This window comes from Diabrotica virgifera, chromosome 9 (genome assembly GCF_917563875.1).
Source record: "Diabrotica virgifera virgifera chromosome 9, PGI_DIABVI_V3a".
Taxonomy (NCBI): domain Eukaryota; kingdom Metazoa; phylum Arthropoda; class Insecta; order Coleoptera; family Chrysomelidae; genus Diabrotica; species Diabrotica virgifera.
The window spans coordinates 182,173,901-182,192,898 of NC_065451.1; the positions used below are offsets into that span (position 1 = coordinate 182,173,901).

The following is an 18,998-nucleotide window of genomic DNA, read 5'->3' on the forward strand; positions in this document are numbered from 1 at the left end:
GCAGTGTTTCCGAAAGTGTGGGTCGCGACCCCCTGGGGGGTCGCAATGAGGTACTAGGGGGGTCGCCGGAAATTTCCAAAATAAGACAAAAACACTACTTTGTTAAATCATGTATTTTTATTTTAATAAAGCCGTAAATAAAAATTAACAATTAATTATCAAACGAAACATAAAACTAAATATTAAAAGTCCTTAAAAGTAAAAGAAAAAAATAAAGTCAAATATTACAATGTTAATGAGACCCATGCGCCTGTTTTGTTGAAAATAGTCTTTCAAATCTAGGCTGTGTATTTGAGACACACACAATTATATCGTTTTCAAGTACGAGACGATTTCTCACTTTTGTTTTAATGGCAGTCATAGACGAGAAACTTAACTCACATAAATATGATGTTACAAATGGAACCAAACATTTTACAGCTTCATTCGCCAACTGAGGGTATTCCTGCATCTTTTTGGTCCAAAATTCGTCCGGGTTCTGGGAAAAAAATTGGAGCTTCAACATTCCATCACTTGATATTTCAATAAGTTGTTCTTTCATGTTTATTGGTATTTCAGCATGTTGAAAGGAATCGGCTAAAAACGGATTCAGTATCCATCTGCAACTGTCGTAACTGTTTTGAATTTCTTCGGGGAAATAATCACAGAGCTGTTGTTTTAAATTAAGCAAAGTAACTTGCATGCCTGCATAAACTTGTTCAAAATTTGTAGCACTGTAACATACATTTTCTATAATTTCCTGAACGCACTGGAATGAATCGAGCTGCTTTTTGCCAAGTGAAGTTGACCATAAATCGATTTTTCTTATAAACCCCTTAATTTTATCTGTGGCTGTAATTATATTAATGTCGCGACCTTGCAAATTACTGTTCAAAATATTTAATTGTTCGAATATATCAGCAAGGAAACCTAGTTTCAAAAGTCAAATAGGATCGGAAAATTGATTTTCATATGGGGACTTCTCATCTTTCAAATACATTAAAAGCTCTGCTCTTAAGTCAAATACTCTTTTTAAGACGTTGCCCCTTGAAAGCCACCTTACTTCGGTGTGATAAAGAAGATTTTGAAATATAGCACCCATGTCTTCGCAGATTTTTCGAAAAATACGGGTCTGTAAAGCTTTTCCTTTAATGGAATTTACAACTTTAATGATGGATTTCATAACACAGTCCATTTCAGGAGGTAAAGCTTTTGACGCCAGAGCTTCTCGATGTAAAAAACAATGTCTCCATGTGGCATTAGGCATTATTTCTTGTAATCTGACGACAAGACCAGATTGATGTCCTGTCATAGCTTTAGCGCCATCTGTGCATATAGCAATACATTTTCCCCAGTCAATAACATATTTACTTGTGCGTTTCACAAAACTGTCGAATAAACATTTTCCAGTGGTATTGGTCTCCAATGGGGAACAAAATAAAATATCTTCTTGAATGCCATTACATATTTGTATCATATCTTACAAACGTAATAAATTGGGCACAGTTAGATATATCCGTGGATTCGTCCATTTGAAGAGAGAAGTACGTGCATTTATTAAGATTTTCCACAACTTGCGCTTGAATATCTTCTGCCATATCACTAATTCTTCTTTGGATAGTATTATTTGACAGAGGTATTGTTTTTAACTTTGCAGACTCTTTTTCACCAATCATTATATGTACCATTTCAACAGCTGCTGGCAAAATCAGATTTTCAGCAATTGTGTGCGGATTACTAGTTTTGGCAACGCGATAAGCAACTTTATAACTTGCTAATAATGCTTTTTCGTTAGTAGTGGTTGCCAATTGAAAAGTATCTTGCTGTTTGTGAAGGACGTTCAGCTTTCTTTCAAATAATTCTACGGGTTTGTCTTTTTTATCTGGATGTTTGCTATTTAAATGTCGAAGTAACTTTGATGGCTTCATGCTTTCGTTTGACAATACTTCGCAAATAACACATTGTGGTTTATTGGAAGTAATGGTAAAACCATATTTAAGATATTCATCACTGTAAAGTCTGTTTTTCTTTTTATTACTGCCACTTTCAGACGTAGATGGTTCTGCACTTCTTTTTAAAAACTTATCCATAATTTGTAATTTATCGTAGACGTAAATACGTAAACGGGAATACGTAAGTCGCAAAATATTTACTCATTACTTAATACCGCTGCATTCGCCACAACGTGCTGTTTCGAACTGAGGTCTCATTGCACATCGCCGCTTATATAAAGCCAAAACGAGGCTACGAGAACGTTGCAGAGTGCCATCTAGTAGCGAAATAAGGAGTAGAGCCTTCGCGAATATCATGGAAAAGTATTGCGATGTAGACACAAAGATGTCGCGGTGTACAATGTGCAGTCAACTTTTTATTATTTATTTTTATTGTAAATGCTAGTCTGGCAGAAGTACTACTAGTGTACTAGTGGGACAGATCGCAATTATTAAAATAATTGTTGAATTTTTTAAATGTATTTAGTTTAAATTTAAACAGTAAAGTAAAATAAAATTTGAGAAACCATCAGTTGTAAATTAGGCACGCTATTTTTGTCGCTATTTTGGTTTGGGTGATGAGTAGGGGTCGTGAACAATTTTTTTAACAAAAAGGGGTCGCGCTTTAGGTTAGTTTGGGAAACACTGCTTTAAGGTATGGATATAATACACAATTTAGAACAAAAAAGTCCTATAACATTTTTTTCTAAAGTTAACTGTTTCCAAGAAAAAAATTGCATTGTTCTCCATAGAAGTGAATTTTTATTTTCATAAATTTTAATGACCTGGCAACGTGTCATAGAAGAACTTGTTTGTAACTGGAAATTTAACCTAATTCTACCCCTTCTTTATTTACTATTTGAGGTGTGATTTTTTGGGGTTGTTGACATCTGTAGGTACCTATCTGCAAAATAATTATTTTATGCTTTTATAATGTGGCATTTTTGCTATTATCTGAATTAATTAAAATAAAAAGGAAAACATTCCTCTCATTGGCTGTATACCATAATAACAAATTACTAAGAAAGTCAAAACTTCTCTTGTAGGTAGATGGTATATAAATTTATTAAATTTTTTTTTAAAGATTCACGTTGGGTTAAAGTAGGTACAGCTGGTTCCTAAAAAACCGATACGACTCTTAGTAAGATTTAATCATTTTGAGCAGTGTATTAAATACCGACCAATCAAATGTTGATTGGTCTGACATTATATTATATTTATTATGACAGACAAATAATAAAATAAACAAACAAACAGCTGATTACATATACCGGGTGTCCACTTATATTTTCCCCCATTTTAACTGCCTATAACTTCTAAACGGTTCAAGATAGAAATATGGGGTTTTCGCTGAAATGTTTTATTTTAGTAAAAGTTTTGTCTGAATGGATTGAATTTTTTATATCGCTTTCAAATACGAAATAAAAAATGGCGGATTTTTGAAAAAAACTTTGTTGACTTTTTTTAATGGAACACCCAGTATATTTTTTTTAATTGAAAGAAAGGTCATTCACCTATCCAGCGATATAAAGTTTTTCAAAATCGGTTGCCAAATCACTGATTAATTAATTTTTAAAATGAGGGGTGCAACGTGGATATCACATACCTAAATAACATAACTGAGCAAAATGATATTATGTTATGTGATTTCCACATTGCATCTCTCATTTTAAAAATTAATTGCTCAGTCATTTGGCAACCGATTTTTAAAATTTTTATATCGCTGGATAGGTAAATGACCGTTTTTTCAAGACACAAAAAATATACTGGGTGTTTTAATAAAAAAAGCCAACAACGTTTTTTTTTTCAAAAATCCGCCATTTTTTATTTAAAAGCGATATAAAAAATGGTCATTTACCTAAAAACTTGAAAAAACGGTAATTTATCTATCCAGCGATATAAAATTTTTAAAATCGGTTGTCAAATGACTGAGCAATTAATTTTTAAAATGAGAGATGCAATGTGGAAATCACATAACTTGCTTAGTTATGTTATTTAGGTATGTGATATCCACGATGCACCTCTCATTTTAAAAATTAATTACTCAGTGATTTGACAACCGATTTTGAAAAACTTTATATCGCTAGATAGGTGATTGACCTTTCTTTCAATTTACAAAAGAATATACTGGGTGTTCCATTAAAAAAAAGTCAACAAAGTTTTTTTCAAAAATCCGCCATTTTGTATTTCGTATTTGAAAGCGATATAAAAAATTCCATCCATTCAGACAAAACTTTTACTAAAATAAAACATTTCAGTGAAAACCGCATATTTAAAAAAGTTATAGGCAGTTAAAATGGGGGAAAATATAAGTGGACACCCGGTATTAATTCATAAATTGTAACAATTATTAAGGTCTAAATTTTGATATTATTTTGAATTCCTGCATTTTATAAAGAGTATATAATGATAGTTTTTACATAAAATAGGGTTGTTGTTATTATTTTTAATATTATTAAGGAATAAAACAAACGACTTAACTCAAAAATATATTAAAGTAAGAATTGTTTTAAAACTGTTGTTCTGCTTACGTTAAAATGGTTCGCTATGACAGATAGTGACCAAACATCTTTTAATTTCGTTACAATTCTTGCTTTTAGTTTTTTGCTAGCATGTGGAGCCTTTTTTTGATGTTGAATAGAATAAGTTATCTGACAAATTTTAAGATTTGGCAGTGACAGTGACAGTAGGTATGTAAATAAAAAAAATTATCCTTCAAAATACACTGCTCAATTTTCTACAAAATACGCTTTAAGAGTCATATCAGTTTTTTTAGGAACCAGTCGATGTTAACCAGCTGTACATCACTAGTACAAAACAAACGTTTTCGGACTAATCAGTCCATCATCAGGTTGAAACCTAAAATAAGCAAACCACTGTATAAAAGGCAAAGTTGAAATTTTGATTGTTAAAAAGTTAGGAAAAAATTAAAACGTGGTTACTTACTTCACATCCAAAGTAGTTGGAACTATCTACATAGGCAGGTTGAATGACCGTACCTTTATACAAATTAAGCCATTTCAGCTACAACAATGTCGACAATAAGTCGATGTTAAAAGAATATTAAAATAAAAGAATAAAAAAGAATGTTAAAAGAATTAAAAAGAAAATTAAAAGAATTAAGAATCAAGTTCCTAAAATGTTATGTGTATCCTGTATTACTATATGGATGTGAAACCTGGATCATGAAGGTTAACATGATGAACAAATTAGAAGCCTTTGAGATGTAACTGTATCGTAGAATGCTCAGAATATCTTGACAAGTCTTAACCAGAGTAGGTCAAGGCGAAGGTGATTTAATCAAGATGATAAAAAAGAGAAAACTTGAATATCTGGGGCATATGAGATGTAGCAGATACAGGATGTGCTGCAGTTAATACTCAATGGAAAGATCGACAGAAAAAGAGGAATTGGTCGAAAGAAATATTCATGAAACCTTCGTCCACAGACTTACTTATCAGCAGATCAATTATTACATGCCGCACAAGATCGAGAACGATACGAGAGAACGAGAAGCTACCCAGGCCTAAAAATTTGGGCACAGTACTTAAAGAAGAAGAATCAATGTTAAAAGCCAGTAGCATGCATGTGTGAGTCACCAAAATGTTATGAGTAAAACCCTATGACCAACTTTCATGGCTGTGGATATCAGTGACCCCTGAGAGTAGTATCCCGATTAAAGCATGGCACGCAATGTGTTAAATGTTACAAAGTCTTAAATTGTAGTACATATTGTTAATAATAATATTGGATATTGCAAATATTCCTGGATATTACCCAGGGCAACACAGGACTCATAACTGTTGTGAAGAATGTCAACTAACAGTTGACATTCAATTCTCAATATGTGAGGTTCATCCCTTTCACATTACGTCCACATGGGTTAGAGTCCTGTGTTGCCCTGGGTAATATCCAGGAATATTATATATATACAGGGTGTAACAAAAATACAGGTCATAAATTTAATCACATTCTGGGACCAAAAATAATTCGATTGAACTTAACTTACCTTAGTACAAATATGCACATAAAAAAAGTTACAGCCCTTTGAAGTTACAAAATGAAAATCGATTTTTTCCAATATATCGAAAACTGTTAGAGATTTTTTATTGAAAATGAACATGTGATATTCTTAGGGCAGTAGTATCTTAAGAAAAAAATAATAGTTAAATTTGGATACCCCATAAAAATTTTATGGGGGTTTTGTTCCTTTAAACCCCCCCCAAACTTTTGTGTACGTTCCAATTTAATTAATATTGTAGTACCATTAGTTAAACACAATGTCTTAAAAATTTTTTTGCCTCCCAGTACTTTTTCGAAAAATCAGTTTATATCGAGATATTTTGAATATTTGTCAAATCCACCACATATTTGTATATGGTTAAGTACGATTATGGAAACTTGGTAATAATATGAACATTTATTTTTGATTTACATTTTTAGGTATATTTTGAATCATATTAAAAAAGGATCCACATCTCGATAAAAGATGGCTTATCAAAAAAATACAAATAGGCAAAAAGTTTTAAAAACACTGTGTTTAACTAATGGTATCGCAGCAATAGTTTAATTGGAACATACACAAACATTTGGGTGGTTTAAAGGAACAAAACCCCCATAAAATTTTTACGTAAACATATTAAAAAAGAAGCTGCAACTCAATACTAGGAGGCAAAAAAGTTTTAAAAATATTTAATTCAACTAATGATGCCACAAAAATAATTTAAATTGGAATGTACACAAAAGTTTGGGGGGGTTTAAAGGAACAAAACCCCCATAAAATTTTTATGGGGTGTCCAAATTTCACTATAATTTTTTCTTAAGATACTACTGCCATAAGAATACCACATGTCCATTTTCAATAAAAAATCTCTAATAGTTTTAGATATATTGGAAAAAACCGATTTTCATTTTGTAACTTCAAAGGGCTGTAACTTTTTTTATGTGCATATTTGTACTAAGGTAAGTTAGGTTCAGTCAAATTATTTTTGATCCCAGAATATGTGATCAAATTTATGAGCTGTATTTTGTTACACCCTACCCTGTATATCCATGGTATTGGCTTTTAACAGTGATGATGGATTATTTTTTAATCCGAAATGTTTTGTTAATGTGATGTAAGCCTTGTTAGGGTCTTTTAAATATACCTTTTACAAAGGATCCAGTATTTTTTGTGATATCAATATGTTTTAAGCGGCCCCTAGACGGTCAATATTAACATCAATATATTGTAGCACTGCACATCCGCTAGGAAAAATATTCCAATTCGGATTTTTTGCACAATCTTACTCAAAAAGGACCCCTTTTAACAAATTTGCATGTTGCCAGGACCAAAAGTTGGTCAAAATTTTTTAAACATTTTTTTTTGTTTTTTTCTAAAATTTATTTTTTTGCATGGAACAAAGTTTTTTAGGTTTTTTTGGATCATTCCAAACAGAAAATGTCTTTAGTGACTTTTCTCTAAAGTTGATAGTTTTTGACATATAAGCGATTAAAAATTGAAAAATTGCGAAATTGGCCCTTTTTAACCTTCAAAAACTATGGGAAGAACTTAAAATTTGAATGTTACCAAGGTAGGTAGATATTCTTTAAACATCGATTGATGAAATCCCGAAGAGTTTTTGCAATACAGTATTCAAAACTCCTTTGTTTTTTAATTGCTAATCAAGTGTGCGTGATACTATTTTCCACCGACAATATGGTGCAAATGAATGTAATAAATTCGTTATTTCGTAAACCGGCGACTTTAAGGAAAAATCCCAAAACAGGTCGATTTTTATTTTTAAGTTATGATATTGTGGCATATATGGTATACTAGTGACGTCATCCATTTTTTTAAATGAGAATAGGGGTCGTGTGCTAGCTCATTTGAAAGGTTCTTCAATTATCTATTCAGTAATGTAAACATTTAGGTACATAATTATTTATACAGGATGTCCAAAAAATTTTTATTAAATTAAATTATTTGACAAAAAATAAGTAGAACGACACCCTGTATAAATAATTATATAAATGTTTATATTACTGAATAGGGAATTGAAGAACTTTTCAAATGAGCTAGCACACGACCCCTATTCTCATTTAAAAAAATCATCGATTACGTCATCACGCCCAGATGGATGACGTCACTAGTATACCATATATGCCACAATATCATAACTTAAGTACTTTACGCTTTTTCGAAAACATGTTGACTGTTCACAGACTGAGATAGAGATACAATCGAAACTGGAAGTGAGAAGTGATAAAAGCGTGTTACTCAACTTTCTGCTCACTAGATTGTAATTTGAACCACCAAATATTTGCTGAATGTTGTACAGTGATCCACACAATCAATCACTTACTAATCTATTTATATCAAGTTACACCTACACAAGATGTTTATTACTTATTACCTGTGTCCCCATTAAGTGTAATCTTTAATTGGTAAAATTCGCACTGTTTAGTTGTCAGCCAAACGTGAATGCTATCAGTTATTTCTTGAGTGAGATCATTGACTTTGTAACACTGAAAAGTGATCGATATCGGTATAGAGAAAGAATTAATATGTTGTTCTTACGAGGAACCAAAAAAACGTTTAGTATTGTATTTTCATCGTTATAGAGGAAATATCGTTATATAGGGAATCGTTATAAAGAGAGACTACTGTATAATACTAAATATTTTGTAACTTACCTTCAGCTTTTAGATTTTCTACAAATGGCTTAAGTTTATCTCCATGTTGTTCTATATCAGAATTTGTGGAACAATTCTTTAAGTCTACAGAATCATTTGTATCATGTGTACTTTGCCTATTGGACTCCTCCTGGATTTCACATTTAAAACCATCCAAAAGAGAACCGTCCAAATCATTATACTCTATTTCTATTTTAAACGTTTCTTGGCTAAAAAGTTTATTTCCATGTTGTTCTATTTCAGTATTTGTGGAACCATTCTTTAAGTCTTCAGAATCATTTGTATCATGTGTACTTTGCCTATTGAATTCCTCCTGAACTTCACATTTAAAACCATCCAAAAGAGCATGGTCCAAATCATTATACTCTATTTCTATTTTAAACTGCTCCTCGCTAATTTCTTGTTTTACTTCCATTCTTATTCCAATAATAATTTTTACACTCAAAAAATAAAATCAGTCACGTTCTTTTATATTTTATAAGAAAACACGGATATATAGTATTTTTACCATAGATAAATAATATAGTATTACCGGATAGATAGGCAACTCACTGTAAAAATTTGGTTCCTTTCGCCACATGCGACCGTAGTGTTAACTAATCACCATTTGGCGGGAAATTTAAATGGACAAGCATTAATTTCATCCGTTCAGCGCCTCTTGCGGGCCCTTTTGTTACTAATTAAAATATCTTCTTATTTTACGAGAAATAATCTCACCTATATTATTAAAATAAAATACCAGAACTTACAAAGCTTGTTAAAGTATTTTATTTAAATAATATCTAAGTACTACTTATAACTTATTCGGAATTCCCAAGTTACAAAATGTATATGTTATTTTTGCTGTCAAATTTAGTAAGGAAAAGGGATATAAAAAAAGTTAGACAATGTTTTTGTAAATACAGTGATGAGCGCGCTAATAACCGGCAAAATAGCTCAAAAGATGGAAAATGTATTAAGTTTTGAGATAAAAAGAAATGAAACTACTGGAGGTGGGATTCTATCGGTATTAACTTATAATTTACATTACCATTATGGATAGTTTCCACCTTTATACTTTTAAACGTCAGCTAGTTAACTTCGGTCATAATTCTAATTCTACGTATGATGTTCCTTCAAACCAGGAATTACGTACACTCGATACGCATCGTATCCGCCATGTTTTCCCATAGCGCCTTACGGGAAAACATGGCGGATACGATGCGTATCGAGTGTACGTAATCCCTATGCAGCTTCAAACTCAGTTTTATCAGGTTATGTATGTCTTCTACTTCTTTGGTTTATTGGCCTCTACCTGCATGGATATTTTGGCCAGCTCATCCTATCAGAATAAAGGAAAAAATCCCTTAATAATCTACAATTTAGAGTTAATAACTCAATAATTTCAAATTTTAATATTTAATTATTGCAAAAAATCACAAATGTGGGATTTGAAACAACCTTCGACAGTTCTGTAGTGACATGAGTGAATGCGAGACGTCTAAAATCATGATAGAAATTAAGTTAATTTTAGAATAAAAGGTTACTAGGTACTAATTAAACTGTTTTTATTTTGCATTATTGTCTTCAATTGATTTTTACTTTATGCGAAATCAAAAAAAAATGTTAATGTCATGTTAACGTCATACGTAGTTATGAGGAAAGAAAAATATTGAAAATGAATGGATAAAATAATAAATAATTAGGCCACATTACGCAATCTTGTAATGATCTTCTTTTTCTTCTTCCTTTATTGGGTTATATTCCTTGGGATAATTCGCCAAGCTTACACCAGGGAAATCTTGTAATGATCGGCAGTTGTCCCTGTGTTAGAAAGGCTTTTTGCCTTTGTTGTATTTGTCGCATGACAATTCAAAATTGCCAATTAACTAAAGAACGAGAAGAAGAAGTAGAAGCAGATTGTGTAATGGTCGGCAGTTATCCCTGTACGAGAAAAATTTTTACCTTTGTTGTATTTGTCCGATATCAACTCTAAATTGTAGATGAATAAGGGATTATTCCTTTATTCCAAGACGATGGACTAGCCAAATACCCATGCAGGTAGAGGCCAATAAACAAAAGAAGAAGAAGCCATACATAACTTATTAAAACTATTGTTTGTTTTTTAACCAAGAGGAGTGATTCAAATTTACCGCGCCTTAATGCTTGTTTCTAATAGGTCCAACCGCAGGCAAGTTTACTCCACTGTTATTAAATTTTGACACTAATGACATTTATGAAATTTTGGCACTTCTGTCATTTTATAGGTTAAAAGGTTTTTTATAGGTTTGAAAGAACGTCATACGTAAAATTATGACCGAAGTTAACTAACTGACGTTTAAAGGTGGAAACTATCCATAATGGTAATGTAAATTATAAGTTAATACCGATAAAATCCCACCTCCACTAGTCGCATTTCTTTTTATCTCACAATTTAATAGATTTTCCATCTTTTAAGCTATTTTGCCGGTTATTAGCGCGCTCATCACTGTATAGGTACCTACGTGTATTTATTTGTTGTTTCGTTTCAGATAAAACAGTTATAAACTAATTACTATTTACCTATCTATGCATTTTTCTAACTTTTCTATGATTTGTACACAACCGTACACAACAATAATAAACCATGTTCAGTTTTTTTATTAACACAACACAAAACTTCTTTCGTTTCGTAACTAAAACAAAACTACACTTTATCAACGAAGGATAAGGAACCAACTTAAATTGAAATTACTAAGAACAAATCGTTAAAGATAATACAATAAAAACTGTAAACTAATGGAAAATTATTTCCACTAACTTTCATTGTCATTACTTTTGACAGAATTGACATTGCCGAGTTAAGCCTCGTTTGATTATTTTATTTGTGACATTCAGATATGGCGTTAACATAAATGATTGGTTAAAGTCTTCGTGAGCGAGATAGGCTGTCATTTCTCTTTATTAGCTGACCGTAGTGAAAGTGATGGGGGAAATTCCCCAGTTTGTTCATATAAGATTCCAGGGCATGGTATTTTTACTACAAAAACGTTATTACGTAGGTCAAAATTTTTGACGTAAGAGAACTGTCAAAACATTAGAATGTGACTTTTCGTTATTGCTATGTTTATTATAAACACGGCAATAATGAAAAGTCACATGCTAATGTTTTGACAGTTCTCTTACGTCAAAAATTTTGACCTACGTAATAACGTTTTTGTAGTAAAAATACTATACTACATTCGCTCTCGCGAGATTTTTTTGACACTGACGTCTGACGTTAGTATAGTAATTTTTTTTTCTCTGATTCTGGCTTTGGTAGGTTAGTAATTTCTTTTTTGAAAAATTCAGTTGTCAGAAGTGACTGGAAATTACTACAAAACCAACGCACCTGCTCATATCCAATATTATTAATAGTAAACAGACATAAAAATAACATAAACCTTACGCCAATAAATAGTTATTGATTTAAACCATTATAATGTATTGATAGCAAATGAGAAAATTATTTATTGTACAAAGTAGCAATCTGATTCTCGAAGCGTGAACATGTACCGTCATTAAAAGCGCTAGAGAACTTCCTTATCGTAAAACTACCTAATTAACTAGTAATTATCTTATCAGCATCAAAAAATTGTTAAAGTGAAAAGTAACAAAAACCAAGTGATTAGTGAAACAAACAAAAGAAATATGTTCCCTTCGGGGAACTTATTAGGATTTGATAATAATGGCCAACCAATTTATCAACAAATGAATACTATACAGGATGTCCCAACAATAAATAACCAGAACCAGTCAAACCAAACAGCAGTAAAACCGCAAGTACCATTTTTGTATTTTAATCAAACACCATCTAACCAGATAACAAATCAAATGTCATGCTCAAACCAAATACCTATTCCAACCCAAATAGCTATACCAAACCAAGTACAATTTCCTAGTCAATCAACTGCACAAAATATTCAAAACACTCAAAACCCTATTCAGTCACAATACACAACATTATCCACAAACCCTCAATGCTCACTCTCATCAACACAAAACACCAATAACTACACAGATAGCGATAGCGACATAGAACTTAACGAAACAGAAAACCAAAATAAACATCCTTGGCAAGAAGTTGCCAATAAGAGAAAAAGGATGAAAAGACAAACAACTTCAGAAACGTCCAACCAAATCCAAACACAAAACAGATTTGATTCCCTCTCAAAAGAAAATCTAGATGAACAAACAGACAATTTATCAAATACACAAAACACAAATATCACCAAAAAAGATCCCTCACCGCCACCAATATATATTTATGGAGTTACTGACTATAGTGCTATGATAGCAAACCTTTCAACTGCAACTGCGGCAGAAACCTATTACACCAAAACCATTTCAAATAATACAGTAAAAATTAACCCTACAAACTCAGACACCTACAGGACACTCATACAGCACCTTAGAAAAGAAAACATTGTACATCACACTTACCAACCGAAACAAGAGAGGGCCTATAGAGTTGTCATAAGAGGATTACACCATTCAATACCCACAGCAGATATCTCGCATGAATTAAATAATAAGGGTTTTAAAGTTCGCAACATAATTAATGTTAGACATAGAGTTACCAAAGAACCATTGCCCTTATTCTTTGTCGATATAGAGCCAAACGAAAACAACAAAAACATATTTAACCTACAAGTCCTACGAAACTGCATAATAACAGTAGAACCACCTAGAATAAAAAATACAATAGTTCAATGCACAAGGTGTCAAAAATACGGGCATTCAAAAAGTTACTGCCTAAGGCCATTCGCCTGTGTTAAATGCGGAGGATCACATGACACAAAAACCTGCAAAAAAGCACGCGACACACCAGCAACATGTGCCTTATGTAATGGCAATCATCCAGCAAACTATAAAGGATGTGCTATATATAAAGACCTAGTCAATTCGAAAAACAAAAATATAACAAGCAGCATTCCTATACCTAGAGTTGCAAGCCTAAATAATAATAACACTAATGCTCACCACATACACCAATCACATGTAACATATGCTCAAGTTGCAGCAACTAATACTTCTTCACAAGACAACAACAATAATTCAGACCTTTCAAATAAACTTACAGAGTTCCTCAACGAATTTAAAAATATGTTTGCACAATTGATAAACCAAAACAGCATGATACTAAGCATGCTTACAACAGTGATAAATAGAACGTCGTAATGGCTAACTCACTTAGAATAGCAGAGTGGAACGCAAATGGTCTAACAAACCATGTGCAAGAAATTATACTATTTCTAAAATTAAACAAAATAGACATCCTACTTATATCCGAGAGTCACACAACTGAGAGGTCTTTTATAAAAATTCCACACTACTCTGTCTATTACGCAAACCATCCAGATGGAACAGCCCATGCTGGTTCAGTTGTAATAATTCGTACAGCTATAAAACACTACGAACTTGCTCCATATATCACCAACAAAATTCAGAGTACTATCATAAAAGTACATGCGCTCACCTTTCCACTAACAATAGCTTCTATCTACAGCCCACCACGCCACACCATCAATCTGGAGGAATACAGAGAGTTTTTTGAACAACTTGGCTCACATTTCCTAGTGGCAGGGGACTGGAATGCAAAACATACAACCTGGGGAGCAAGACTGATATCTCCAAAAGGCAGAAATCTATTAAAGATCATACAAGATAATAACCTGAAATACCTAACAACTGGTACCCCCACATACTGGCCCACTGATAACAACAAAATTCCTGATCTGTTAGACTTTGCTATAACTAAGGGAATACCTGAAATACACAGCGACATCACCCCCAGTTTTGATCTCCATTCGGACCACAGTCCCATCTTGATTACCTTAAGTACCAATATAATTTGGAAAACTCCTGCACCAAGGCTATGTTCCAGTAACACGAATTGGGTTCAATTCAAAGAAGAAATAAATGATAAAATATCTCTTGACATTCGACTCAAGCACAAAAACGATATTGAAGAAGCTGTAAAATATTTAACGGAACAAATACAACAGGCCGCTTGGAAAGCTACTCCTGTAAAGGAAAAAACCATCGATGAAAGGTATAGTATACCCCTCCATATTAGAACACTAGTAGAAGAGAGAAGAAGAGCCCGTCACAAATGGCAAAGAACAAGAAACGCGATAGATAAAACAAATCTTAACAGACTCACACACAGACTTCATTCCGCTATCCAAACAGCCAAAAACGAATCCTTTGAAAGATATGTCACAAACCTTTCTCTTGACGACAACTCTCTTTGGAAAGCCACAAAGAAATTCAAAAAGCCGGTAGTAATGAAATCACCAATTAGAAAAAATGATGGAGCCTGGGCTCGATCAGATATAGAAAAATCCAACAGATTTGCAGAACATCTATCAACCGTCTTCTCCACCCCAGAGGCCAACGATATTAACGACGAGAAAATTAGAGACTTCCTCAATGCACCCTGTAGTCAGCTATCATTACCACTAAAATACTTCTCACCAAATGAAGTCCGTAACGAAATCAACCTGCTTAACCCTCATAAAGCTCCAGGATTTGACCTCATAACTGGCGAAATCTTAAAAAAACTCCCAAGAAAAGGTGTCGTCTTAATAACCATTATTTTTAATAGCCTCCTGAGACTATGTTATTTTCCAGTGCAATGGAAGTATGCACAAATTATAATGATACCTAAACCTGGTAAACCTCTAACTGAAGCCAGTTCGTACAGACCAATAAGTCTCCTTCCGACTTTATCAAAAGTATTCGAAAGGTTAATCCTTAACAGAATAGAAACAATAATACCTATAGAAAACCTTATCCCAGATCATCAGTTTGGTTTTCGCTCAAATCACTCAACCATACAACAGTGCCATAGATTAGTCAACAAAATAAAAGAGAGCCTAGAAGGGAAACAAATATGTCTATCAGCATTTCTCGATATACAGCAAGCATTTGATAGAGTGTGGCACGAGGGTCTTCTCTTTAAAATAAAAACTCAGCTAACTGACCAAATCTACCTCCTCCTTAAATCATACTTGTCCGACAGATACTTCCAAGTTAAATACGAAGGTACTCTATCCAACTACCACCAAATAAAATCCGGAGTACCTCAAGGCAGTGTACTTGGCCCATTCCTTTACCAAATCTTCACTGCTGATATTCCTATTAGCGAAAATACACTAATGGCAACATATGCGGATGACACTGGTATACTAGCATCAGACATCAACGAAATATTAGCATTTAACAAATTGCAAAATCATCTCAATGAACTAGAAGACTGGCTTAAATGCTGGAAAATAAACGTCAACACAAACAAGTCTTGTCAAGTAAATTTCACAAATCGAAGAATTAGATGTCCACAACTACACCTAAATAATTCACCTATACCAATAAAAACAGAAGTAAAGTACCTGGGCCTTCATCTAGACGAAAAACTTACTTGGAAATCACATATTGCAGCCAAACGACGACACCTCGACCTAAAAGTTAAAAATATGAGCTGGCTAATCAACAGAAGATCGCAACTTTCATTAGAAAACAAACTGACCATCTATAAAACAATACTCAAACCAGTGTGGACATACGGAATCGAGCTGTGGGGCTGTAGCAAACCATCCAACACCAAAATACTACAGACATTCCAGTCAAAAACTATTCGTATGTTAGCTAAAGCCCCATGGTATGTGTCAAACCAAACCCTTCATGCAGACCTCAACATCCCCTTCATCAATGATGTGATTGCTGACCACTCCAGAAGGTACATGAATCGCAGCGCAGACCATCCAAACCATCTCATAGATGAATTATTCAACCCCCCACTGGTTGACAGACGTCTGAAAAGACTTTGGCCAGAAGACCTAGCTGCTAGGTAAATTCCAGAGAGTCGTCAATGGACGACACCTGCCACAAGCCAACAACATACATTATATTTACTTATTACTGTATTGAAGTAGATTGTAAATAAGCAATAAATAAATAAATAAAAAAAATAAAAAAAAAAAAATTTATTGTACACCTGGTTCCAAAAAAAACTGATACGACTCTTGAAGCGTATTTTGTAGAAAATTGAGCAGTGTATTTTGAAGGATAAATACTAAATATTTACATACTGTCAATGTCACTGCCAAATCTTAAAATTTGTCAGATAGCTTATTCTGTTCCACGGTTATTAGACTTTATTATAAATCTTTATTATTAGGAATACTTTCTCCTCAGCTGAGGGTATCTTATCAACTGTATTGTTTTTAAACAATAGATGATAAAATAAAAATATTGACAGTTCAAAAATGTGAACATTATTGCATTGTGTGTGGCCTAAGTTTGGGCTGAAAACTGAAATGTATTACATTTTTACAAAATTTTGGAATATGTTTAATTATGTAGACCAATTTTAACAGTTGTTTTCAATACTCTACAAATAGTTTCTAATGTCTTTTGATGTCAAATAATTAGGGAAGCTGGAATTCAACAGTTTAGAATTTTACATTGAGTTAATGCAAAATTGTGACGCATGTCAAAATTCTCAATGTATTTTAATTGTAGGTATTCATTTTTTCGAATCCTGAGAAAACTAATAAATATTTATGAAAAATTTAAGCTCCGAATGAAAGACTATATTATTACCGAGGGCTGAAAGTCCCTGAAAACTTCTATAATATTTATTTTAATAAGTTACAGGGCTGAAAATAAAAGAGAAGTGTGATATTTAATTTCAAATATTTCATTCAATAGAAACTGATTGTTTATTCTAAGGGGCTTTCCGCCCTCGGTAATAATGTAATCTTTCATCCTGCGTTTAAATTTTTCTAAAATACTTATTAGTTTTTTCATGATTCGAAAAAAATCATATTACGATTCAAATGACAGTACTCTCGTAACGTAATCCACGTTTGTTGTGTATTTGTTGTATAATTTGTTGTATAATCCACGTTTACAATAATTATGTGATCTATTTGATGTAAAAACTATCATTTATAATATACTCTTTATAAAATACAGGAATTCAAAATAATATAAACATTTAGACCTTAATAATTAGTACAATTTATGAATTAACATAATATGTAATCAGTTGCTTATTGTTTGTTTATTTTATTATTTGTCTGTCATAATAAATATAATGTCAGATCAATCAAATACACTGCTCAACATGATCAAATCTTACTAAGAGTCGTATCAGTTTTTTTAGGAACCGGCTGTACAAAATAAAAATATTTTGTAGAAATAAACTTCACAAAATTTTATGAGATTAGTAGACACTCCCACTATTTCTAATAATTCTTTTTTTATAAGTTGATTTTAGCAGTTAATAGCCGCCATGTTTTCCCATAAGGCGCTACGGTAAAACATGGCGGATACGATGCGTATCGAGTGTACGTAATCCGGGCCCTGGATTCTGGGCCCGGATTACGTACACTCGATACGCATCGTATCCGCCATGTTTACCGTAGGGAGTGATTACAAAACCTCTTTCCCTACGTTGTCGATGCGAGTCAACTCGAAGGCACTGCTCGATACCTACGACCCTGTCGAGTTGCCAACTCGAACTATCTATCTCTCTCTGATAGATCGCTGATCTCCTATAACGCTTTCTCTCTTGCCGGTCCAAGTATAAAAATTAAGAAAAGTGAATACATAATGACCTACTTACTTCATACTTTGATTTTTTCAATTTAAAAATAATGTAAATCGTTAATCAAACGATATTTAGATTATACGGTTTTGATAATAATTCTCATGTTTTGAACATTAAAAAAATATATTGTTTAAATCTCCCAGTGAGGTGTTATTACACTCATTACACGGACAGAAGTTGTCAGTTCTCTAATACTTACTCCTACTTTAAAAATATGTGAAGGAAAGCTCTGAGACAGAATTCGATGAAGTGAATAGGTAGTTAGCAGTGATCATTACGACCTTTAGTAATATTTTTATATAACGTATCCCATCTTTCCCTGGCCATTTAATCTTTAATAACGGTAAAAAATCATAATTAATCTCAAATTCTACTCAAGTTCGAAAATCATATATTTTTATATCTAGGTACACGTTATCACTGTACCATCCTTAGAATATAAAATAAACGTTTATAACAATTAAATATATGTAATAGAAACTTTATTTTATATTCTATTGTAATAATTATTGAGGTTAATGAGAGAAATTCCTTGGCATATAACGTGCACATCATTTCATTTGTTCGAAATATTATCCCGTAGGTTCAAAAATACGAAAATTGCCGATGATTTTCTGACAGTCTACTCGAACCCAGTTCGTAATCACTTTTTGGCTTCGATGCATATTCGCATCGAGTTTACCTACGGTTCGTTTTGCGATCTCGCATCGAGTGTTCGTAATCCCGCTGCTGGGCCC

General features: G+C 32.8%; 1 protein-coding gene across 2 annotated transcripts in view; it reads right to left on the minus strand.

Annotated features, from left to right (window-relative positions):
- LOC126891880 (zinc finger protein 664-like) overlaps positions 1 to 9,541 on the minus strand; it is a 53,900-nt gene extending 44,359 nt beyond the window's left edge. Inside the window, exon 1 of one of the 2 annotated variants that reach the window (XM_050661217.1) lies at positions 8,646 to 9,541. In XM_050661217.1, coding sequence (XP_050517174.1) covers positions 8,646 to 9,060 — 415 coding nt within the window. In that variant the 5' untranslated portion in view covers positions 9,061 to 9,541. The remainder of the gene's footprint in view (positions 1 to 8,645) is intronic. The other variant, XM_050661219.1, reaches the window with a different exon arrangement.
- Positions 9,542 to 18,998: the final 9,457 nt, after the last annotated feature.